Source organism: Leptidea sinapis, chromosome Z (assembly GCF_905404315.1).
Source record: "Leptidea sinapis chromosome Z, ilLepSina1.1, whole genome shotgun sequence".
Taxonomy (NCBI): Eukaryota; Metazoa; Arthropoda; class Insecta; order Lepidoptera; family Pieridae; genus Leptidea; species Leptidea sinapis.
The window spans coordinates 18,404,781-18,432,162 of record NC_066312.1 but is presented as its reverse complement, the minus strand read 5'-3'; the positions used below and the strand labels follow the sequence as shown (position 1 = coordinate 18,432,162).

The 27,382-nt window shown below is 33.2% G+C and overlaps 1 protein-coding gene across 1 annotated transcript in view; it reads right to left on the bottom strand.

Annotated features, from left to right (window-relative positions):
• The window catches only part of LOC126978417 (dynein axonemal heavy chain 5), a 51,592-nt gene extending 25,145 nt beyond the window's left edge, over positions 1 to 26,447 (bottom strand). Inside the window, exons 1-17 of the mRNA XM_050827187.1 lie at positions 26,314 to 26,447; positions 16,397 to 16,534; positions 15,821 to 16,092; positions 15,476 to 15,660; positions 14,868 to 15,028; positions 14,650 to 14,766; positions 12,067 to 12,348; positions 11,430 to 11,754; positions 10,895 to 11,118; positions 10,415 to 10,562; positions 10,157 to 10,338; positions 9,546 to 9,749; positions 8,888 to 9,161; positions 8,758 to 8,812; positions 8,326 to 8,465; positions 7,762 to 7,910; positions 7,182 to 7,311 (exon numbers count right to left, since the gene is read on the bottom strand). Coding sequence (XP_050683144.1) covers positions 7,182 to 7,311; positions 7,762 to 7,910; positions 8,326 to 8,465; positions 8,758 to 8,812; positions 8,888 to 9,161; positions 9,546 to 9,749; positions 10,157 to 10,338; positions 10,415 to 10,562; positions 10,895 to 11,118; positions 11,430 to 11,754; positions 12,067 to 12,348; positions 14,650 to 14,766; positions 14,868 to 15,028; positions 15,476 to 15,660; positions 15,821 to 16,092; positions 16,397 to 16,534; positions 26,314 to 26,337 — 3,010 coding nt within the window. The 5' untranslated portion in view covers positions 26,338 to 26,447. The remainder of the gene's footprint in view (positions 1 to 7,181; positions 7,312 to 7,761; positions 7,911 to 8,325; positions 8,466 to 8,757; positions 8,813 to 8,887; positions 9,162 to 9,545; positions 9,750 to 10,156; positions 10,339 to 10,414; positions 10,563 to 10,894; positions 11,119 to 11,429; positions 11,755 to 12,066; positions 12,349 to 14,649; positions 14,767 to 14,867; positions 15,029 to 15,475; positions 15,661 to 15,820; positions 16,093 to 16,396; positions 16,535 to 26,313) is intronic.
• Positions 26,448 to 27,382: the final 935 nt, after the last annotated feature.

The window sequence follows — 27,382 nt, the reverse complement described above, 5'->3', positions numbered from 1 at the left end:
TGATTCGGAATTTCTACAGAACGCATGCGCGGAGCGAGATTCAGCTCCTTTATGAGTCTGATTTCCTAGTCAAGTTTTTCAATATACTGACTAACGTCGCTTTGTTTGCCTGTTCGAATTTATACAGTACGCATGCGCGGAGTGAGACTCAGCTCCTCGATGCTTCTGATTTCTTAGTCACGTTTTTCACAATACAGACTAACTGTTGCACCCTTTCTTCGCCTGTACTAATTTATACAGTAGTACGCATGCGCGGAGTCAGACTCAGCTCCTTGGTGCTTCTGATTTCCTAGTCTCGTTTTTCAATATACAGACTAACTGTTGCACCCTTTCTTTGCCTGTACGAATTTATACAGTACGCATGCGTGGAGTGAGACTCAGCTCCTTTATGATTCTGATTTCTTAGTCAACTTTTTCAATATGCTGTCTATCGTGCAGGCAAACCATGGGTGCAACAGAGAAAACCATCTGTATTGCAGATACAGGAAGACAGAAAAGGACAGCAATTTATTGTTATAACCGATATTGCTTTAACCGATTTTGATTAACAAGATTTCATAATGCTGACCCTTTCTACCTTGCTGTATCTCCGTCAGAGATGTGAAACAAAAGCCAGAGAAGCGGGATAAACCTATACCAGTGAGTTCATACATAAGTTTGTATTGAATTTAAACAGTACGCATGCGTGGAGTGAGACACAGCTCCTTGATGATTCTGATTTCCTGGTCGTATTTCAATTTTACGGACAATAATCATTCCATAAACGACAGAGATGGTACAAACACAAAAAAAACTCATAATATAGTCGAATACACAACCTAAGTTTTTTGAAGTTGGTTGATAATTGATTAATATTATCCAATAAAAATCACCCAAGTGATTGATTCCCTTATAAAATAAAGAAATAAATAAAATATCGGTCATGACCAGTTCAGGGAACAAAATTAAAAAGCACATAATATCTTCGTATCACCAAATTAAAACCAGGTCTGCTGTGTCAATTTTTTTAACAAAACACTTTGACTTTTTGTCAATGTTAGCAAAACAGACGGACCGGTGCATTTGTTTTTATTTATGTTGTTGTTTCATTTCCAAAATCAGTTCCAACGAAATGCATGCTGATGTTTGTATTTAATTTAATTTTCTACGAATATAACATCCGAAAGAACCGGTCTTTCTGTTATTAGTTACATAAAAAACTAAAGTATTTTCTTAATTTGAGTTTACTTTGAATCTTAATAATTGTCGATATGTCACCATCGTACACTTTTATCGAGTGATCTTTTACAATGTAATAATACCAAAGAGTATACTTCCGTATGTAAATACATACATTCGATACATTTTTAGACGACATTCAGAATCGATCGAGCCATCGCTCATATTTTCGGAACTTTTTATCAAGTATATATTTATTATAGTATCGTTATAATATATAAAATCTCTTTTTTGAATTTATTGCCGATCTTAGTCGATAAAACAGCCTCTTGTCGAATTTATTAAATTAGAAGGGCAATATGGTATAGTGGCTCACGTGTGGGATATTATATTCAAAAAAGTTTATGTTCATCGATCTGGGTATTTTACTGAAAATGCTTTCTTAAAAGAAGGGACTGGAAAATAATGATTTATTTTTAATAAATTTAATGGATTCGTAATGAATCCGTGTAGATTTTAATGAATTATATTTCGTTCTTCTGGAAACTATTTCAGCGTTGTTTTCAGGCTGCGTGTAAGAATTTTTACCCGCAACGCTAATAGGAAAACAGAACCAACATAGACGCACAAGTAACTTTGCGCATGCGTATATCATGTCAGAACGGGGGCGTCCCTTTACATTTTTCCTTTCCACTGCTATTGCTCCAGCAGCTACGAAAGGAGAACGATTTTACGAAGTGTTTTAGATCAAATACTGACCCTCTTCTGTCTTGATAGTCAAGTCAAGACTAATAGATAAGTATATTTGTTACTAAATCCGCGGTAGAGGCATTATTAATGATGAAATGGGTGGTGGGGGTGATCACCTTACCAAGTGAATAGCAATGATGTCTACAAAAAAATAACGTTTTTGGGCTTTTTTTTTGTGTACCAAAGTCTATTTAATTTTTGTGATATGGCGTGTGTACCAAAGTCAATATTTGACGTAAATGAATTATTGGTAGGTAATTGTTATTCATGGGTTTTCTTGTAATCTTAGTTACGTGGACATTATATTTTGTTTAAAGTTCTCATTAAAAGTCAAATCATAAATTATTAAACTGATTATTGCTAAATGTTGTTAATTTGTCTCAGCTTGAGCATCTTAAAGTTCCACTGAGTTACAATATAATTCCGTTTGTTTTCATGTTGTTTTTTCTACTGAGTTACGTTTTGGCCATGCGACTCTAATATATTTTATATTAAAATGTCATCACGCAAATGCAGTATAGAAATAGAACTAAAAATCAATGCAATGAGATCAGATTAATACTTGCTTTAAAAAAAAGTACACTGCTCCTTAAGAACCTGCCACTTAACAGCCATAAGTAATAATAATTTTACTGTTCAACAAACCTATAATGATTTACATTATTTTTAGTCATATGTTGCCCTAGTAAATCGTAGAGGAGTTATTGGTTAAATACTTTGTAGAGAGGGGTTGCAAACTGCGCAGTCGTATATCATGACTATAATAATGCCTCATTCCCACGAGCGGTAAAAAAGAATAGGAACCCGAACGAATGGAATGCCAAAATTTACATTCAAGTAAATTCTACCGCCCAGCGTTTAATATTGACCACAGTTCGAAAATATTAAAAAGCGTACTCTTTAAAAATGGTACCATATAATTAAGCGCCCGTTTCAATATCCGATCTCTAGTTAAAAAGTTTGTCCAAATACAACAAACAATGGCAAACGAAAGGTCTTCCGTCTCTTTCTATTTTGCTCCATAGATTTTTTCGCCGAAAGAATGTATATTTCTTATCATCCCTCCCTGACGCGACATCAGAACTACTGTTCTGCAATATATGTCAATTTTATTTTATTATTATTAAACATAAAAACATTTTTTGAATCCGATAACTAACCTGTGAATATTGTGTGTGCTTATTATTACATGTTTACTCCTTACAATTTTGGTTCGAACTACTTCTATTGTGTATTAGTGAATATCTGTAATTAGCTCTAAGTTTTTATTGTATTTTTATTTTGTGTAAATAGCTGTTGATATTCCTTGAAATAAATGAATAAATAAATTAATTAATTAATATTCAAAATGTATATGAAAACACATATCTGTCTCATTCATATAAGTCAATATCATTACCAAAATATTTCATTGATCATTTATTGAAATGATAAAAGATAGAGATTGGTTACAACAGTAAACTCCAATGGCCATTTTTTGTTACAACAGAATGTAGAAAATCAGCAGTCAAGTGCCGATGTATTTTATTTATAAACTCCCGTGTAAGTGAGGTCTTATACACAGCATTCGTAGTCCCCGTCCTTTCACTGAGGATAGTGCCCTGGTACTTTTGCGGCATTCATCTATTTTATTAGACATAGGAGCGAGAGCCATTAAATTTAATGAATTTAATTTAATGAATTGAATTTCATGAATAATAATGAATGAATGAATCTGGATGAAAAGTCTTCTATTCATCATTTACAAAACATTATCCCTCAAATAAAAGAAATTGTATAATTTAATGACCCAATAGACTGTTTTATTCACAAAAATGTTTTTAGTGAATTTTTTAATTTGTCAAGCTATTTGAAAATATCTACAAAGTAGAGAAGTAGGTAAAAACAAGACTGAAAAGTATCTATATTCGGTCTGTATACGTATGTTCTTTTGTTAATTCATTTAATTATTTATTTTGTAATACATGTTACAATGATTTCTTGTTAATGTCACTTTCACTATGCTATACTTACACTAACCTCGTAGTTAAAAAACAATTGGCAGTTGTAGAGTCTGACAATAGAAGTGAAAAGTAAGAAAGAACTTTAAGTATTAAAAATTGGATTAGTTCGCTCCGTTCTGGCAGGCGGAAGTTTTTTATTGGAAAATTCCTTAAGGATTAAAATTTGAAATGAAATGAAATGAAATGAAAATGAATTTATTTCGGAAGAATAACTGACACATTCACAAAAAAAAGTTAAAGAGAACAAAATATATGCTTAATCTAATACTAAACTTACTTAACTTAATACAAGAGAAACAAAAGCAAAACTTGATGTGGCAGTGGTCTTCCAAAACTGGAGTCCACTTTCTTAAATATATACATACTTTATGAGTTTATTTATGAAAAAAGAAATGCTACCTTTTTTAACTCTTAATTTGTGAGTAACAATTGCAATTTTTACATGTACACATTTTCTAAACGTCATAATTATTTATGACGTCTAGGAAATTTCAAATGAGTGATTCCTCATATTTTCAGGAGCTTGATCAAGAATTAACACGTTTTTGAACTTGTTGGCTGCCCTAGACACGGCGTACTTTTAAACGTGATACGTACGTGTACAATATAGATAACTTCTTTCTGCTTATTTATTGTGTGTGACATCATCATTTTGAATCGTAGGTATAATTTTCGAAGAATATGTCAATAATTTAAATATCATGGCTGCAATAATCCTGAGGACCGACTGCAATGCGTTGCGTAAGCATTGACGTCCATGTTATTTCTGATTTCCTGGTACCATTATGAAATACATGGGTTGATTTGAATTTTCTTCCCCTGGCCATGATCGATATTCATAATTTATTTTTTAAGGGAATCCATCACTTAGGTGATTTTTATTGGATATAATATTAATCAATTATCAACCAATTTAAAGAAAAGCAGAAGGTTGTATTTTCGACTATATTACGTCTTTTTGAAGTAGAACTTCTTTAGGCGCGACTTGGGGATAACTTAGAATTTTTTTCTGACGGAAGTAACGCTCCGTTTAAAAAGTTTCCGAGAAAAAAAATAGCAAAAATCTAACAAAGCTTCTCGTGAGTGCTTATTTGGTAACGAGGCTTTATTTAATGTAATATGGTTATTAATGTATCTGTTAATTATTCCTAAAATATATTATTATTAAGTTTTACTTCAATCGCGCGTAAAGATTACACGCACACACTTTTTTATTTTGTGTTTGTGCCATTTTGTGTTTGTCTATGTCGTTAATGGACCGATAAAATTTTTCTGTAAAATTGAAACGTGACAAGGAAATCAGAATCATCAAGGACCTGAGTCCACTTCGCGCATGCGTAGTGTATAAATTCTAAATCAATACATAATTGTATAGGAACTAATCGGTATAGGTTTATCCCGCTCTTCCGGCGTTTGTTTCACATCTCTAACGGAGATACAGCAAGGTAGAAAGGCAGTGGCGTAGCGAGCCTTGGCGGGCCCCGTATAAATATTAGCTTGAGGGCTCATATGAAGGATAAAGATTTCTCACACAAGAAAAAAAATGTTTGCATAAAATGAAATTAAATATTTATCATCATAATTATCTATCTATCACTTAGTCCAAAATTTTTACGAACAATTCTAATGAAATAAACGCTCTCCTACCCTTATTTTCGGCAAGCCGCATTTCTTTTTAATAATTGTTCCTTACGCCCGTCTGGGGCCCCCTTTGCCCGGGGGCCTCATTTAATTTATACGACAGATAAGGTGGTAGCTACGCCCCTGTAGAAGCAGTAAGCATTAATCTTGTCGGTTAAAGCAATAAAAATAAATAGCTGTCCTTTTCTATCTTCCTGTATCTCCGTCAGAGATGTGAAACAAAAGCCGGAAGAGCGGGATAAAACTATACCAGTTAGTTCCTACATAAATTTGTATTGATTTGGTATTTATACAGTACGCATGCGTAGCGTGATACTCAGCTCCTTGATACTTCCGATTTCCTAGTCACGTTTTTCAATATACAGACTAACTGTTGCACCCATTCTTTGCCTGTATTTATACAGTACGCATGCGCGGAGTGAGACTCGGCTCCTTGATGATTCTGATTTATTAGTAAAGTTTTACAATATACTATCTATCGTGCAGCAGACAATGGGTGCAACAGATAAAACTATCTGCAGATACAGGAAGATAGAAAAGGACAGCAATTTATTGTTATTGCCTTAACCGATTGTAAGCATTAATGATAAATGGTAAATGTCAAAAATGTAGATGCGAATATCTTGTTAAACGGAGAGGTGGTGAAACCAGTTGAATCTGCTATGGCATTACTCTCAAGAGTAATCAATTCCAAATTGCAATGAGGCCCCCGTAGTGAAGGATTGGTGAAAAGGCTTGGTTCTGCAACATATGCGGTTCTAAAAATTACAGACTAACAAAAATGACAGTTAACCGACATAGACACGGCGCGACTTGTTATGGGGCAGTGCAGCCGATATTAATACCATCTTTGTGCTGCAGAAGAGGTCTATTCGCGCTATTTATAACCTAGGGCCTAAAGGATCATTATGAGAAAAATTTCGTCGACTTAATTTGTGGGGCATCTTTTGTGGGGCGATGTACTTATATGCTTTTAGTAAATGTTTAAAACAAAAGTATTATGATATTCAAAAGAATTGTTAAAAAACGTTTGTCTGGTAAAGGTTACTATAACATAGATGACTTTCTTAATGATTCCACAGATTGGGAATGGAGCGACCGGGTATGTCGAGACCGAGCGATCAGGCTATTAAATAATAAGTTTATTTAATAATAATATTTTGAGGTGGAAAAAAAAGCCCGCTGAGTTTGTTGCGCGCATTCTTCTCAGGTCTGAGGTCGGACCGCGGAATCGGTGCGGTCAACCGCATAGCGCTATCATCGGCCTAAACATTACACTGCATTTTTTTTTGTTTCTCCATTTTTTATATACTGTTGGATCGGTGAAGTCAGACGGTGACAATAAACCTCAAGCGTGCGTCACTGCTTGGTCGTGAGCACTCGTGAGTACCCTACTGAGGCTATACTGGATAGTCACGCTGGCGTGGCCACCATGCGAAAAAAAAATATTGAACAGTAATATTCTTTTTCTTCGTCCATATGAATACCAGACCGATGACTGATAGTAAAATTGTGTTACGTCCTATATTAACTCCCAGTACATAAATCTGTATTACAAGATGGGTATTGCAATAAAGCCTCAAAAGGAATCTTCTGAATATTCCACTAGGAAGTCATAATACTGCTCACCTGTTAGTTCATCCTGTGTGAATTGTTTGATAATTAAATCCAAAGCTCGTCTCGTAACCTTTATTAGAACGTCCACTACTTTTCGGCTGTAGTATCGTCGCATTTCAAAGACTGCATTTTTCACCATTTCCTGAAATACAATATAAATATTGTTTCATTGCTACATAAAGCTATAAACATCAGCTGTAATGAATACTTCAACCGATTTTCATGTATTAATAAAGTTTCGACAATTTTGTTACTATATTATATTAATAATAATAATGCTATACTTATTGTGGTATAAAATTTTTCGTTGGTATAAGTTAAAATTTCCAACTACGACTAGAGATCCCACATTATTTATACGTCTCGTCTAGTTATACTACCGGAAATAATAAGTTTATGTTCTAGATAGACTGTGACAGCTGTGAAAAACGTCGAAAAAAATTGAGGTTGACAGTTAACCTCTATTTTGAGCAATACATGCACATCATCACAGAGTTACACACCAAAGTAACAAACCTGGCCTGGTTTCATCGGTGGTCCAGCAGCAAGAAGCTCTATCTAGACATAAATTATCTAAACAAGAGATGCTTACTTGCATACTTTTAGAGAGCCCACCGGCAGGTATCGAAAGTAATCTGTGGGGGTTCTCAAAACACTCCCATACCGATGACCAATCCTGCTGACCACTGCTTGTTGATTCGTTAATAGTTGATGCTGTACCACTGCCAGCTTGTGTTTCATCTAATAATGGATTATACTATTAGTTTTAATTATTTTTGAAGTGAAAACTTATTAGCCGTGTTGGGCACTTTTTGGTAGAGGAAATTCTTATGGGTTTGCGTCCCAGACATGCTCATGACTGGCGCTCGCGATAAATTAATAATTGGTGTAATCTCGTGAGTTCGCGTCACCGACATACTTATAGCAGTATATCTGTAGCTATATAGTGACGTATTGTGCAATATTAGTACTGTGTACAACTTCTAAGTGAAATTTAATGTGCATTGTTAAATAATATATTTTTTTTACTAATGTATTATTGAAAATAAGTTTAATGCATTTTAATACTAAGAGTTCTAAATTTTCACTTCTACCGTCAGACTCTACGACAGTCAAATTTTTTTTACAAAAAATAAAATAACTTGCTTGAGAGTACCGTCAGTTATGAGAAGTTCAAAGTCCGGATTGATTTCAGCTGGTTTTATTTGCTGCGCGGCTTTCCTTACAAGATCTAATACTTCTTCTACGGCTTCTTCAACCATTAAACTTTTACGATTTAATTCGACGCATGCATTCCTAGGGACAAATATTATGAAATTCAAAGCTAATAATATTTAAGTAATTGTGTGTAGGGTTGGCAGATGCGTATAAAAACCAAACGCCGGCTTTATTTGTATGCTGACCATGCAGAGACCAGCCGTTCTGTGTACTTAATGGAAACAAATCAGACTCTGTCCTGTTATTGAGAGTTTCTTCCAAAATCTAATACCTCTTTGTTATGTACAACACCAGGATTGAATCCGAGACTTCAGCATAGCTGGTCGTCAAATACAACCACTAAGGCACTGAGATAATTTTATTGACTTACCGACAGTTTGATTCGACATTTTCGATGAATTCGTCCACTGTCCAAGGAGTCTCCTCTAAAATAAAAATAAAAATATTTATAACTTATTGCTTAGCAATTTAAGTGTAGTTCAAATAACTCAACAAGTTACCGGGTAAATTGATTAATGAAACATCCTGCATTCCACTCAGTACATAGATGATTCTATTGGAATAAATGTCGTGAACTCTTGTAACCAATACATCAAAACTCTTAATTGCACAGTTTGCTTTATCAATGAACTCTCTCCAGTTTTCGCTCGTCCATGTAACAGTCCGCAAACCAGGAAGGAGAAGAGAGGATAGTCGAACTACTTGAGGAAGAAGTAAGGGTCTGACTTCTAGTTTCACTTGACGCACACAACGTAAGTAATCTTCTATTAGAAACTGAAATTAAATATACATAAACATATAAATTATAAATAATAAGCGCCTAACACCACTCAAAAATATAAGATCTTCGTATAGGTTAGGGCATTAGTATAACTGCAGCGTAGGGGCGTTTGTCTCAAATGGGATTCTGTCATCCTCATAAATTTTCTCAAATAAAATAATCCAATTTACTTCTCATAACATTAAGACCTGCCTATGAAAGTCTAGTCAAAAGCGATATTGTACATACAACACACAAAATACCAAGACAGTCAGATGTCAATCAAAAAACATGAGCCACTTACGTATAACGTGGGTAAGGTATAAGCTATAATGCACATTAAATTTATGATTTAATGACAAACTATTACTGGACGCACTGTGGAGTTAATAATTTACCTGCAAAGAATCATTGACGAGTGTAAAGTAATTTTGCTTTGCGTACAATGAATGGCATACAATCGGTAAATCAATACCCATTTTAACGAGACAATCTGATTCTCGGATCAACAATTTGATAGTGTGATCAAGGTTGACATTAATCTGTCCAGCGTCATCGATTTTAAGCAATGTGTTATTTAAACTGTCATCTACATCCCACATCTGAAAAAAAATATGATTTTTTATCAAGATGAAAAGTAAATACGGAAACAAAGTATTGCAATAATGAGTTATGAATGATAATTAGTTTGTCATTCGAGCCTTTTCTCTTTTTTTTTATGAAAGAGGAGGTAGTATTAAGTGATCACCGCAGCCCACATTCTATTGCGACACCAAAGGAATCACATAAGCGTTGCCGGCGTTTAAGAAAGGTGTTCGCGCTTTTTTGGAGGTACCCATGTCGTATCGTCCCGGAAACACCGCACCAGGAATTTTCTATTTTAGTCGAAAGAGTCAATGCTTTGAAAATGTTTACAGTGAGTATTTTGCTAAATATCTTGACTGGCTCTAATAGCATGCTGAGTTGTGGCCTTAACAATGTAAGCACGATGACTGATGTGTGAAATTACATTTTGATTCATCCAAACAGCTTTCATTGTTTCTTCATAGTCACGTATGAGTGTTCTAGTATTTTGATATTTGCGCATCATGTCTACTGAAGCCGGCAGGGTCCTCAATACTGGGTGAGCACACACACTTTCAACAGTCTCAGTCATATTGTACATCAAACAGCGCGCCCATTTTATTCGTCCTGTTGAAATGGTAAAAATATGTTGATATAAAAGTTATATTGCTGCAATCAAGTAGAATGGATATATAATATGTACCTGCTACAGGCGAATAGTTTCTGGGAAGAGGGGGGTCTTCTTTTTGTTTCTTAAACAGTTTCATTATTTTATCAACTTCTTTCTCGCTGTATTTTAGTACACGATCGTATTTCTCGCTGAGTTTCGTAATTTGTATCTTTTGGCTGACCTGAAATATTTTATATACGAATGGCAGTTTTACTTTATCTGAATCTTTTTATTAAATTATGACTCTTATGATTTAAATAATAACTATTGGAAAGGCAATCAAATTTTTGAAAAATGACATAAACAAATATTTTGTAAATATTTACACCCTTTCTTTGTTTTTATTTATTTGGTTTTTGGTAACTAATTAAGAATTAGAGTATAGGTATATTTATGATCATCAAGGTATAATATTAATCTAACATAGAAATTGTGAACATTCTAAGCGATCCAAAGTTTATTGGAATACTAACAATGAGTAATTAAATATCTTGCTTATAATTCATAACTTACCTTCTCGAACCTAGTTAAAAACTTTATTCCTTGAGGGGTTTCCCAAACACTGGAAAAGTTTATTTCTATTGTTTTTCCTATAGATTCCCTCAGTGCGTTTGTTTTGTCTTGAAAAACTTTATAATCTTTATCAAAATCATTGTTTCGGTAGTCCAGATAATCATATTGACATGTCGTAACTACTTTTTTTGCTTCTCCGAAAGCGTGCATAGCATCTTCTAAATCTGTAAGTACTGCTTATGAGTATACCATTCAATAAATTACAGAAAAAATAACCTTTGATTTTGCTATGATTTTTATCCATTAAAATATAATGAAAACGTTCATTATGATGTGAAGAAAATCGATAATTTGAAGTGGGCATGGACAACAGAAAGCACGTTGATGAAACTCACCGGCGACTAACTAGTAACTATGAAGATGAACATGACAAATCTATGAAACCGACTGTTTATACTATGAAGAGCGGTATAAACAAGAAAAAGTTATGTGTTTGATGAAACATCATTTTCTTTAACGCTTCTCTGTGACTTACCTTCTCCTAAGAGGAGACCCTCCATGCGCTTTTCAAACAAATGATTGTAATCATCCATAAGATCAAACATTGCAACAATTTTATTTATTCTTTTACAAAATGTATCAAATTTTCCAAACACATAGTTCTCAGAAAAACTAAATTGTTCTGTATTCGGTAAGAATGGTTGATTTTTAACAAATATATACGTATCTCTATACGTTTTGTTTAGATTTATGCAATGTGTTAATCTCTCTCTAACAAGATTTCGTTCCTGTGACCATATAGTTTCTTTAAAGCGACATGTAATGTATTGTTTGCATGTCTCGATCATTTGATTAGTAATCTGTAAGAAATTAACGCGTTAAATCAAACGTAATTTATTTTAATACATAAAAAACACATTTAATAATTAGTTAAAGAGTTCATGACGACTTTTTATAACAACGATTTAGCTTAAGAAAAAGCATATAGAGCAGCAATTTGTCAAATTGTTCTAGTAAGTTAATAGGTAATAATAATAAATCTTTATTTGTTGCAAAAATACAAATACAATTTTGCTTGAAATTACCCTCGACCCCCAAACTAGGACTAGCCCATATAGATTAGATAGTAAATAAAAAACATAGTTTATAAATTATAAGTATTTTACACTTACTTTTACCATGAGTGACGAAATCCTTTCAGACGTGTTATAAAATTGCGAAACACTATGTATTAATCGAACTGTTTGTATCAGACTTAGAATAGAATCCTTTATTTTAACTGGGTCATCAAGATATAACGAATGGCAACATTTTTCCATCGCTTGAATAAACTTTGCATTATCTTTAGCCTCATTGTAGCAAAACGTTATTTTATGATCAGTTTCACGCCATAGTTTTATAACTTTAGAATTGGCAACTTGTAGACACGATAGCGTAAGTTGCACCTCTTTGTCCTAAAGATACGAAAAAATTAAACAAATTTTTGAGAATATAACTATGTATTTTCTAAATTAATGAAGAAATTTTATTTGCTTTTAACCTTTTTAACTTGGTGGCTTATAACGTCTACAGACTCCAAAAATTACAATAATCGTAACTAAAATTAGATTTACTAATTAGATTGTATAAAAATAGGCAATTATTTTTATACTTTTTAGTGCATATTATATCTGTTGTTTTGGAATAGTGTTTTTGAAGTCAGTTGTTGTTTTGTTAATTTTTATTTTTAGTGAATTTAATATACACTAACTAACAATTTGTGTAAAAATGTGCAGAGATGCAAAATTTTTCAATGCGGCAATGAACGTAAACGCTTTGCTATTTGATTTTTTTGACAGTTAGAAATTCTGCCATAGATCGCACTTGCCTTACTTGTAAGTCGTTATGGAGTCCCATTGATCAGCATATTCGACTACGATAATTACTTGACCATAACTATGTTAGGGTAGATGACTTAATTATCCGGATAGCATAAAAAAGATCCGGCCGAGTATCGTTAATTTGCTCCTAAGAATTGAAGAGTTCCGTTATTTTGCCATGGATTCCGTAATCAGAGCCGAACCAAACTCTCACCAAACTATCTTTGAACCTTCCAATAAAAAAAGTTGACGCGATATTGAGTTATTCGTAAATTTATCATCCACTTTGCTATACGTATGTATCGCAAATTTAAGGCTTTTATGGTTTTCTCATGGATGCCACTGTCAGATCTAGACCAAATCACAATGGGACCACACGGGAAGCACCAGCTTTCAAATAAAAAAAGGAATTATCAAAATCGGTTCACCCAGTCGAAAGTTTTGAGATAGCAAACATAAAAAAACACACCGACGAATTAAGAACCTCCTCTTTTTTTGAAGTCGGTTAAAAATAACACGAATTGTGAGTTTCATTAAGACAACACTTACCAGTACAATCTGAAACTTATTACAAACTATGAAAAGAATAAATTTTCATTGAAACACATTCTACAAAAATATAACAATGAAATCATAACACGAAATGAAAATAGCAGAATTATGAAATCCAGGACAATGATGTTATATCGTCAAATTCTAATTCAAATATTTTTATTCAAAATAGGATCAAAAAAAACCACTTATTGAACGTCAAATATACTACCACCCAGTCAAAAAAAGCGCGTACACCTTCCTTAAAGGCTGGCAACGCTCCTGTGATTCCTCTGGTGTTGCAGGAGATTGAGGGCGGCGGTGATCACTTAACACTAGGTGACCCGTACGCTCGTTTGTCCTCAGACGTATGACTTGTATGACTCAGACCTGAGAAGAATGGGCACAAGAAACTCAGCGGGCTTTTCTATTTTTTTTATTGTTACAATATAAAATTATGTAGTATCGTTCACTAAAATTTATAATTAAATAGCCTGATGGAGCGAATCAAAGCAATCATTAAGAAAATTATTTATGTTATAGTAATATTTACCACATACCAAACATAGTTGAACAATTCTTTTGAATTTGGTTACACATTTGTTTTTTTAGATTTTCTGGGATCATGTTGTAAAAGCATATACGAGTACATTGCCCAATAAAAGGCTTACTAACTCGACTTAACCGAGTAGTAAGGCATAAGAAGTTAATTTTTGTTCCTCGTGTTAACATTATGATTGTCGCAGTTTCTAGCAAATTCGTCAAAGTGCTTATGAACATATAGAACATTATCATTAATATATTGAGATGCGACAGTCAAAATGTTTATTTCTTTAAATTTTTCTCTTAATTACTCTTTGGGACTACCGTATGAGTTTTAATATCGGCTGCACTGCCCCATACCAATATACCATAGGACATAATAACTACTATGACAATAACTAAAGTAGACTGATCGAGCCGTATCTTCGTCGCCTAATTATCTAATTTTAACTATAACAGCAAATCAATAGAATGTAGCCCAGCCCTAAATGTTGCTTTCTAAACACAATAAAAAATTACTAAATGAAGAGAGATATGTAAATAAAAAGTATGCACACAAATATTCGATTGTTTGAATTCGTGTAGGTTTACACAAACATGCGTGAGTGAGTGTGTAGGTACACACACTAACACAACCACACTCGCAGAAATACAGCATTTTGTAAATTCGTTATTAGAAGTAGGTATGTTAATAGTATTGTATTATTTTAACCTTACTTGTATTTTGTGGATTTTGTGAGGTAATGAAATAAATTGGGTAAGAGAACTACGTCATACCTACTTAGTACGCCGTTTGATGTTTATAGTTAATAGTTATGTTACCTGCAAATAGGACACGAGTTGTGAAAACTGCGCCCCTCTTTTCTTCCAATATTCCAGTTCATCCTGCGGACCACTAGAATCAACTTCTCGCCGTAGTTGTTCACTCTCACTCAGAATCTATAGAAATAATAATGTTTTACAATTTGCAGTTTCCAATTCACACTTGTAGATAGCTACTTTAAGATTGGTTCAAATGTGGGAAAATTATCTGAACTTACTTCCATAATTTTCTTAATCCATTCGTAGACACGTTCCTCTAACATAGTTATGGTGTTTGCATTTTTTGTCATTTCTTTCAGTTCAGTGGCATCATTTATATTTGCCATTAAGGCTTGACCATCATCGAACAGATTAATCTGGTTACACACATCTTCACACACTGCCCACGAAAGTACAAAATGATTATTCATCACTATCACATAAAAGGCATTTATTTTCTCAAAATTGATTCCTTCAAAATTCATTTTGATGTCATTTCTAATATACTAGACACTACTACCGCTTCGGAAACAAATGCCGCTCTGAGAGAGAAGAAGCGGCGAAAAAAACTCTCCCAGCATTCCGTTTTTGTTGCACTCTTTTTAATGAAATATACAATACTGTACAATATGTACTGTCTGTACAGGCTGTCGAATCACTTGATATTCAGCTGTGGAGTAGTAGGATTTACGACAGAGCCATTTTTTTATAGAACATTTAAATTTATTTATAGATAATTGCTGAACTGTGGCTGGGACTTTATTATAAAAGTGTATTATATATTTACCCTTAAAGCTCTTATGTATCTTACCAAATCTTGCTAGATCAAAAAAAAATGTAAACTTACCTTTTAGAGCACTACAAAAGGATCGTAAGCCTGGTAGTAGCTGATTCTTTACTATAGGAAATTTTGTTTCATCTTCATCACCATCAGTACTTGGATGGGCCAGTGCACTCATGTACACATGTTCCATGACTCGTTCGATCGCTGTTACTAGCCCTACGTGCTCTGCGTTTAAGATCCCACAAAATCTTAAATTGGAAATATTAAGACAATTAATATATTTTTTTAAAAACCTAATCCTAACCATCTAAAATAAAATTAATAATGATTTTGGAAACATATTTAGTTTAATGTAAGTAACACTTTATGGCTTTAGTATACAATTTGTAATTAGCTTTTTTTACTTACAAATCTTTGTGAAAGCCTTCTTCAGGCAGCTGTTTACTGACATTAATACGAAACATGTATACACATATGCCTGTAAATTTGACATCCCAGCCATCTGATAGAAATAGTTTCTTTTTTAGTGTGACTTGAGGTGGGGGTTGTTTTCCTTGGCCTTGCTGTCTTGGCTTCGTTGTCTCTGGTTGAGGCCGAGGCTCTATTTCTTCTATATCTTGATAGTACCAAAGCAACTTATTCCTCATATGAGGGAGGAAAAGCTGATTGATGTCATCCAACTGGAACACAGCCCATCCGGATTATATATTGAATTAAGTGTTTGAATGATTTATTTATTATATTTACGTGTTTAGATATGATTATTTTCATATTTACTTCAAACACATGCTTCATGATGAGCGTGTATTGATAGTCCAGTAATGTCAATGTATCTAAGTATGATTTTGTATAATGAGACACACACACAACACTTACCATATTTCCATCAAACACATGCTCCACGATGAGTGTGTCTTGGTAGTCCAGTTAAATCAATCTATCAAGATATGATTATGTATAGTGAGACGCAAACACAACCCTTACCATATTTCCCTCAAACACATGGTCCATGATAGCGTGTCTTGGTAGACCAGTACCATCAATCAGGAGCTGGAAGGTGAACTCCAATCGGGGGTCCATCTCCCCTCTTCTTGCCTTTCTTTCGCATTCTTCTCGCCTTTTCTACAATAAACATACTAGACTGTAACAATTTCATTTTTTCTATATTTTTTATTTTCGTAGCATTAACCTGGAGAATATCCATAACATCTTCCTCTTCCTCTTCTTCACTAGAACCCGGCCTGATACTTTGAACAAACATCTTCAAAATTTGTTATTTTTTTTTAGATAGGTTATAAAAGAAATTAAATTGATTATACAAGTATGATGTACCACCTTCGCTGTAGTCTATCTGGTACTATGAATTTGGTTGAAACTATTGTATTATGTAAATTAAAGGAACAAGTGACAGGGTGTCATTAGGAGAGTAGGGTACGGTATGGCAGCGAGCTTTTAATATTGCTAATAATACAATGTAATCACGCGACCTTTTAGCAACAATTATTCGAGTTAGAAACCTAAAACAGCGCCGCGGTAGTTTACATAAAATGTTTATTTCAATGGTTCATATAAAATAACGAATCAAAAATTAAATTTCCATCAAAATACGCTCACTAAAAGCTTTCTATAGAGATGACTATTATATTGTTCAAGCCCAAATCATAGCCACTTTCACATTATATGAGTTTTATTGGTTGAAAAAAAAATTTTAAGATTAAGAAAAAACCATTAAGTACGTATAATAAAATAGGTCAAAAAACTTTATGATATATATTGATACAGGCAAGAAGTGATAACATCTACTACAGTGACCCGTTATTTTTCTGGTCGCTGTTAAAAAGATTCCCTTCTCAGAGAATTTTTTATCAGTCGACACAACAGTTTCAGTTCTGTGGGAGGTCTATTCTAATTGCACCTTTGATTTTTAAGTCACCTGATTTATTGTCTTTATTTCTACAGTGTCATGGCACCAAACTTACGATGACCCTCATATTATATCATATAACTACTAAGCTAGAGGTCCCGGGATCGAATCCCGGTAGGTGCAATAATTTATATGATGAATATAGATGTTTGTTTCCGAGTCATGGATGTTTATATGTATTTATCTACACCCATGCTTTAAATCCTCTATTTAAGATTCTGAAACAGTTAGCTTATTGCCAACATTAAAACACCCAATTCTCTAATAACCATTACATCATCCAAACGAGTGTTGTAATGTTGTACTGAATTTCATAACAACACTCCTTTGTTTTTTTTTCGATCCCTTCATGCGCAAAGAGTTTCAACAGACAGCCACATTCTTATTGCTCGATGCGTGGTATCTGTACGAATTTAAAAAAAAGATCATATTCGTTTACGCGCGTTCCACACTACCAGAACGTCGCGTGCCGTAAAAAAAAGTAGGTTATTCGTAGCCCCGCCATTTTTCTTCGATGTTTTATTGTTTTGTTTACAAAAAAATGAGCGATTCAATTTAAACTCTGCAATAGAACATAATAATCAAGTGAATTTTAATTATTGCACTCTACAAAATGTAAATTACTACTAAAATAAATAATTATTTCATTAATACTTAGTCTATTTGTATATAATCAGTAATGGATGATATTAGGTTACTACTAGGACTGGCTGTTTTAGCAGTAAGCTAACAGGCTCAGAATATTTTAGAGGATTCATATTCTGGGTGTAGATAAAGTCTTGTATGCAACTGTTAATACTTAGGTATTAAAACACTCATGTGATACTATTATCACACTCGGCTTCGCCTCGTGAGATAAATCCACATTCGTGTTTTAATACCCCTTATTACACAACAGTTGCATAAATAACTATTATGTATGTTTAAGTAACTATATTGTAATATTTATATCTACCTAATCTAATAAATATGCCTACTTTGGGGCAAGATAATTTGTGTAAAAGTGTGTCAAAAAAATAGATAACTAGCATTTGCCCACGACTTCGTCCACGTGGAAGTCGTAATCAGACATCGAAGAAGCGGTTTCAGCTGTGCATTGATCGATCTGTCACTCATTTTCTACTATTATGTACATAGATGGAAGACTCTTCTTTAGATGGAGCTGGAAATGATAAAGTGTTTGTATGTATTCCATAGAGGTTTGGATTTGGTTATTCAAGGATTTTTATATTTAAAATTAGCTTATCTGGGTTGATTGTACTCGGCTTTAAATAATAAGCAATCGAAATCAGTTTAGAAAATGGCGACAAAGAATCCTATGCTGAAAAAGGCCACTGCCCGTCACAGTTTGTTTTTGATTCAATTGTGCATTAAATACATTTAATAGTATTACCAACACGTTATTCTGTGTCTTAAGGCATCTATACCGGCAGAGTTCTGAACAGCTATTCTTGCAGCCAAATTCAGCATCGCAATACACGCTTCTAACTCAGACATCGTCCACACTCTGCACGTCAAAAACTATCTTGAAATCGTGCAACAACCTCTGCTGTTCTAAAAAGTATGTGTAGTAGGTGGCAGTAATCCCTTTCGATTACGTGAAGTCTCCTTCTACCCTTTCCGTAAATGATGCTGATTCATGATAGAAAGTGGGTGCAAAAATACTTTGCTTAAAAGGATAATGAAAATTAAATATTAACAATATCTTTTCGTAGACATAGTACGTTTTTCTCCAGAATAGTTTTTTATTTTACTCTTGAAATTTTATTATTTTTTTATAATTTTTTATGTATGTAATAGCAGCAAGCAGCTCTCAAGGCATTGACATCCCACACAATAACTTCACGATTTGTGTGGGAATGCAGAAGAAAACAGGATATCTTTCGCCAGAGCAACAAGGCTACCCTGCCCTGGATACCGGGGCATAAAGGCGTAAGAGGTAATGAGATAGCTGATTAGCTAAGGAGGGCGCCTCATCTCCCTTCATAGGCCCAGAACCCTTTTGTGTAGCCGGTGAATCTCTTATATGCTGGAAGTGGCGAGTCACTGGTCCTCGCTACCAGGCTATTGGCAGGCAGCTGCTCCTGGGCAACTATCAACGTAAGCGTTCCAAACAATGCATAAGCTTCGTCAGGAGGCAAATGAGAGCCCGCACGGGGCCACTGCAGGCTGAATGGGCACCTAGCCAGAATGGGTCTCAGGGAATCAAACATATGCAAATTCTGCTGCGAAGCCACTGAAGACTCCATACACATCCATCTGGAATGCGAGGCCATTGCCAGAAGTGTTTTAAAAAACCTTCACTCAAAGCAGAGGACTTGCCCTGCCTGGACCCTCTGAGGATCCTATGCTTCTTAAACGTAATAATAGGTCTTGAGAATGCAATAAAATCTAAATCCCGGTACACGTTTGCTAGTCAGTAGCCTAGATTTTTCGGCAGCTCATTTGTTTTTTAAGCATAGGAAGTCGAGAGTTGGCGGTTGCGTAAGCAGGGGGCACAATAGATCCTAGGATTTAAGTGCATCTAAATCCTATGACTAGTCCCTAGCACCTTATTCCGATGTAATATTATTGCGGTGTATTTTGATTCTAAGAGGAGTGCCGACGAAGAGTGGTCACACTACAGATGTAGTTGTTATAAGTGGTAAACGAGCAAACTGGAATTTCAGAAAGTTAAGCTGAACTAGGAGTATTTTGCCGCATCCTACTTGGACATGTCAAGCATTATTTATTAAGACCTATTTTTCAAGGGATTTCAATGCAATTCCATTGAAAATACAAGATCCGAGAGAGATAGTACACAGACTTGTGGATCTCCAGAGCTTTGCCTAAGGGCTTTGCCTCCAAATACATCAGTGGACAACGATCTTTATGCTACGTCCAGTTACGAAGCTGGCACTTGCAAATCTCTTGGGAAACAACACCACTGCCATTCATGAATACTCTGAATTTGAATTGTGTTAATTTACTACGGAATAGTGTCACAAAATAACGTTTCCTAAGAAGAATTCCAAATGAAACCTTTTTTATTTCTTATTATCTACGGTGAATAATCGATATTAACTTAAAATTTTATGTTAATATTTGTCATACAAGGAATTCATAAATTATCAAGATATTGATTATATACTACTAGTTTTTACTCGCGAGTTCGTGCGTGTGTAATAGTTTCCTTTTTGGGTTTTTTTAATATACTCACTTTGCAAATAATACACAACAAACTGCTGTGATTACTATTTTTTATAAGCTAACAACTATTGAACTTTCATCCCCCATTCCTCAGGTCTAAATTTTAAAAGAAGAATAATTAATATTTATTTATTTCTTATCGAGTGCTAAATACAAAGTTTACTTCCACCCCATATGTCAACCCCGTCAAGCCTTAAAGAGAGCCTATGTCCTTTGCCAAGCTTTAGGCGTCTAAGCGTAACAAACAAACCTACATTCACATTTACTGCCATTTTAAGTTCGCGTTTGAGTCAGCTGCTAGCGTAAAATAAAACCATATTAATTTAAAAAATTTATACATTAATTCACACTCTTTGGTCATTTAAACACGAACAGTAATAACTTTATTGGTAAAGTTACCTTACAATTTAAATGAACTTGTTAATTGCTTTATCAAACCGTCTTTTTGAATAGTACGAAATTTGGTGCCTTTGCCTTATAGCGAATAAGTTATCTTTTTATGCACAAACTAGAAATAATAAATCACCACGAAAAAAAATAAAAGCAACAATTTATGACAATCAGATAATACCTGTGATATCTGACATCGTGTACTGGTTTAGCACTAATAACGTGTTGTTAAATAGCAAGAAAACGAAAAATATAAAATTTACCGTACCAAATGTCAAAAATGTTGATGCAAGTGTTTTGTTAAACGGAGAGGTGATAAAACCGGTGGAATCTGCTAAATTTCTTGACATTACTCTGGATTCCAAATTACAATGGGGCCCCCATATTGAAGAATTGGCGAACAGACTTAGTTCTGCAGCATACGCGGTTAAAAAGATTAGTCAATTAACTGACATAGATACGGCGCGACTTGTATACTTTAGTTACTTCCATAGTATTATGTCCTAAGGTATATTGCTGTGGGGCAGCGCTGCCGATATTAATACAATATTTGTGCTGCATAAGGCTATTCGTGGTATTTATAACCTAGGTCCCAAAGAATCATTGAGAGCAAAATTCAAAGAAATTAACATCTTGACTGTTGCTTCTCAATATATTCTTGATAGTGTAATGTATGTTCATAGGCACATAAGTGAATTTGCCAGAAACTGTCATAACCATAATGTTAACACCAGGAACAGACATAAGCTTATAATGTCTACTACTCGACTAAGTCGAGTTAAAAAGTCTTTTGTGGGGCGATGTATATGATTTTATAACAAGATCCCAGAAAATGTTCAAAACAAATGTATTACGTTATTCAAAAGAATTGTTAAAAAACGTTTGTGTGGTAAAGGTTACTATAACATAAATGACTTTCTTAATGATACCACAGATTGGGAATGGAGCGAACGCTCTCTGACTATTAAATCATAAGTTTGATTGTACAATGTTACTTTGTTACTTTGTAAATGTTACTTTAATTGTAAAACATATTTTTGATGAAAAAAAACACCTCTCTGAGTTTGTTGCGCCCATTCTACTCAGGCCTGAGGCATTCATTTTGGAATGGGTGGTAGTTTTTTTTGACTTTCAATAAGTGATTTCACATCCTATTTTGAATAAAAATATTTGAATTTGAATTTGAATTTATGGTGTTGCTACACTTAAAATGTAGTTATTAAACTTAAGGGTGTACCCTACCTCAAATTGATTAGTGAGATACTATATCAACAATTTTATAGCAATCACGGTGAAATTAATATAATATATATGCTTAAATTCAGCATAATATGATATTAGTGATGTGGAAACTTTAGTCGTAGTAATTTCCTCGATAAAAAAAATTAAAATTGACTCTAAAGAATTAATATAATCCGACAGCATTATTAGAAATACTTTGAATATGACTTTGACACTTTGCATAGTAATAATTAGTAACTTAATTAAAAGCAAGACTTCATTGATTTATTTATTTATAATTGCTTATAAAATGCTCACAGAATACCTTTATTTATTTATGGTGTATGTGGATGATGCAGCTACTGTACTCAATAACTTTTGTATTTTTTAATTTACATTTTACTTTTTTGACTTACTCGTGTAAGACATTGACTATTAGACGTTTGAGTGTGATTGTTGCATCATTTTACATATTATATTGTAATTGAAATGATTTGTAAATCTTGATATAAAAGAGTGGCAATGAGTTTCTTGCTACTTCTTCTCATTAGCTCAACCCTTTACGAAGTAGCGGTAGATCCAATAAGAAAAATATTTTATTTTTTTTTGACATTCATGTGTCATTTCCGTGACCTACGTGAATAAACTGATTTTGATTTGATTTGATTTGATCCAGATTTTAAAATTATGCATATTGGTTTCATCGATGCGCAGGAATTTGATAAGGATAATCTTAGATTTATTCAATCAATTTTATTCGAAAGAAACTCTGGTAATAAGTATTTTTAAATATTGCCTTTCTTTAACTCAAACGTAACTCAATGCATATTACTACATACTAGGTAATTAAATTTAGAAATATATCATTCACAAAATAAAACTTTTGTCCACCATGAATATGTATTTTTAAATTATTTACTGAGTTGGTTATATATTTTCAATGGTTATTGACATATTCACAAAGTATTCAGTAAGTACTTGTGGCGGCTGCATGATCCTGTCATCAGGAAACTGCTTCTCATCTTGTGAAAATTAGAGTTATCTTATATTTTTATAGCTGTGTATACCTTAATAGTTTATCACTAACTAATAATCAATAACTAACTATAAAGCTAAAAATGTTGATTTAAAAGAGTGTGCAAAGAGTTTCTAGTGAAGTGATGGTAAATGGTAAAAAAGTTTAATTTGTAAACGTCATTTGTCCTAAATGAATAACATGATATTCATTTAATTTGATTGTTACACATTTTAAAAGTGAAACTTTTGTAACTTCGCCTCAAATTTGATCGCCCATCTTATCGCATGTCGCTTTTTTTTAAATATTTTAAACAACTATTTTTTTGAATGTTTTTTAAATATTTTTTTTTAAATTATTGTTTGAATTATTTTATAAACAACATTTTATGTAATGTTTATTTGCAAATAAATATATTTTAAATATTGACGAGAAACTTTGAAATAATTGTTTTCAAAGTCCGTTGATTTTCACTTCTAAGTACTATGTGTCCCAGCACACATTTCTATTTTATCTGTTATTTGGACACAACAACAACAGCCAGTTTAACGAAAGGAATTAATTTATAACACTTACGAAATTACTGATGACTCTTCCAACCATTAAAAAATCCATTTTCTCAATGTATATTTTAATATTTATTTGTTTGAACACGTAATATGCCACAGGACAAAAAGCTTTGTAACATGCGTGCAAAAGTAATCTTGAAACTAAAGGTAGACAAACGCGACAGACACGATATGGTATTTCATTTTATATGCTCACATGCCAAAAGATAAAACCATTCGTGCCTTCGAAAGAAATAGTAGCAGTTATCACGAATACTATAAAAATATTCCAAGTTTGTGCCAAATTCGTTTATTTAGATTCAAGATACTCCAAGCAGAAAAAATAATATGTAAGCTATTTATAAGACAACTGACAGTATACCCTTTATATATCACAAAAACCAATATTAGTCACAATAATATGAAGGTAGTCGTAGCATACTGCGCCCGTTACACATAGGTTTTAATGAGAGATTACATTACTAAAAACATCCTACATCCAAATTGGATCACAACAGCTTAAATACGCCGCGTCATAAATAGGTGAGCTCGCAGTATCGCCCCCGTTGAGCATACTATGAGTTCTACTGCTACTATATTATACTAAACTAGCTGACGTTGACCTACAGACGTTGTTCTGTCAATAATAAAAAAAAAAATACGGGTGGAATTTCGTAAAATACTACGAAAGTAATATTATATTAAATATAATTATATAGTAAATTTAAAGTCTCTACGCCTTATGGTTCCAGAGGTATGATGTATATGATGAGTCAGTATATAGGTGGAAATCTCTTATATAATACTAGCTGACCCGACAGACGCTGTTCATTCAATAGAAAAACTTTTAAAATAGTTTCTTTAAAAATATGATATAAATTTAGATACTCAATTCAACCATACATTATTTTGTTTTATCTCAAAGGGTGTAGGCCACGTTTTCGTTGAAAGCTTCGAGACCCTTTTTTTTCCGACGATTCCAACAAATACCGTTCATTTATATAAAAATATATACAAAAACTTAAAAATTATATACTTAAACCTTCCTTGAGAAACACGCGATCCATTGCTGAAAATAGCATGAAAATCGGTGCTGTAGTTTTTGAGTTTATCGCGAACTGACAGACAGACGCGGCGGAGGACTTTGTTTTATAATATGTAGTGATACAAATGAAGATCTTGAAGAAATCCGTGACAGTCACATGATTTTCGTACATCATAACATATTAAATTGTTGATGTGTCTAAATATAAAATCATGAGTCTTCATGTGTCTAAATATAAATTCATGCAGACTTCTGAATCTTCTTGGATAAAAATTTATCAGGCTGAGTATAGTATGAAAATCCTAATGAAAAATAAATGAAAACTTAAATAGGAATTTTGACTTCGTGAGCATTGAACTATATATACATCAGAATCTTGATAATTATATTCATCCTCATCATTTCCATATCAACTTGGATCCCATTATCATAACTAGAACTTAATGGATAAATAGGATCAATCTGAATGAATACCATTTTTAATAATGAATACCATTTCTAATAAACAAATGTATAATAAAAAACTGGGTGTGCATAAGACTACAAGACAGAAGTGAAAACATCAAAACGAGGTTCGTAATACGAAATACAAGTATATTTTTATATATTTGTAAAGTAGATTATTACATTTATAATATCTATACTAATAATATTATTAGGAGGAAAGATTTGATTGTTTGTTTGTTTGCATTGAATAGGCTCCAAAAGTACTGAACCGATCTGTACAATTCTTTCACTGTTGGGAAGCTACACTATCACCGGGTATATTGTATTTAAAAAAACTACAAAAACTACTAACAAAAACTTAAAACTAAATTTAAACTAAACTTTTCTTTACTAAAACTCCGATAATGTAACCCAAGGTATAAAAAAATTACCTAAAATATTCTTTACATCGCATACGCTGCGAAAACTATTGATAGTAGAATAAAAGACGACTTTGCAGAACATATAATTACTTACAAAAAAATTGGTGACAGCATATGTTAGTGGTTTCTAGAAAACCGAACTAAAAATTGAAAATTAATTTGAAATTTATAATTAACATCCATTCCTGTCTATAGACTATAGATGAAAATTATATAAATTAACAAAAATATTACTTTGCAAATTGAAAAATGCAATAATTTTATCAATTTAATGTAGGTATTTTCATCGGTCCTCGATAAATCTACGAAGTTATCTTATACTTATAGAAATCTGGCCGTTTAAAGTGGGACATAATCGCGCCCAAACTAGTTGGTTACAAACATACACACATAAATGTGAAATTTATTGTCGTATGACGTCACTACTATGTGCTCAGTTATGTGTACGCGGACGAGGTCGCCGAGATCATATATTTGTGTATAACATAGTTCGGGTAATTTGATTTGGTCGGCTCCAGTTACCTTTACCCGAACGTCACAGCATAGTCTAATTCAATACCCACAAAATAAATAAGGTAAAATAAAATGGAGTCAATTTAAAGTCTCTACCCCATTAAAAACTTCAGCAGCATTTAAATGTCTCAAAGACTCGAAATACTATGTAGATTGAAATGGAGTTCATTAATTTAACACCACATACCGTAATATCTTCGGTGTCAGCCATGTTCTACGGTGGTCGACTGGTCGAACTTAATACTATGCTTTAAAGAAACTTCGCTTTCGTGTTTATATTTCCTGATTCAGCACATGTCGTGGATGGCCTCGCGATATTTTTTGACTGACTACACTGTGTCATTTGTATTACAACATTCAGAATTACGTAAATAAAAATATACAGAGCTTTAGATTGCTATCATCGTTTACCGGTGGCATTTTGTATGAAAAAATGTCGTGTTTTAGTTACATTCGTTGTTGTGTACATCGTTCTACGCATGAGTACGAAGTTTGAGTTTTTGTAATTTTTCAGTTAATTGAATTCGACTGAAAGATAGAGTCATGTTTGACATTTTAGTTTTTATATTATATGTTACGATCAAGTTTCCGTTATGTGTTGACAAATCAATTTTGTATTAAATTTAAACTGGAGACTAGTTAAAAATTATTATAACGGTTAACCCTAAAGGCCATCCCTGCTACTTACTGCTTATTCCATACCTAAACGTTTTAAATTGTACTAATAAAATATAATTTGTGTTAGCTATTCTAAGTTTCTAAAAACCTATTTAATAAATTTTGAAACCACAATTACTTTTGCATGAATAAACAACCATATTTAGAAGGTTTTTTTCGTAGATGTTATGAGATTTCTTAAAATCTACTGGTCCGAATTGTAATCAAATTTAATATTGGTTAAGCCCTTTCGAATGGCGTCAACCGAGATGACATTGGTCGACTCCACACACACACACACACATACAAACACACACACACCTATACGTACATACGCATACACATACAAACATACAGCGTACGGACACCACCGCGAGAATAGTCAGGGAATCTTCCTAGGGCCTTAAATCGTAGAGATCTGATGAAAACTCGATTTTACAAAATTTTCACGCGAGAATTTATAAAACAATTAAACAAACCTTCATCGGAATGCTGAAAAACTTTTGTTTTGAAGTATCAAGCATAATCAAGTAATACATAAATAACAAAAAAATATAAATAAAAATTTTAAGGTATTGTTCGTATTATGTAAACTATTT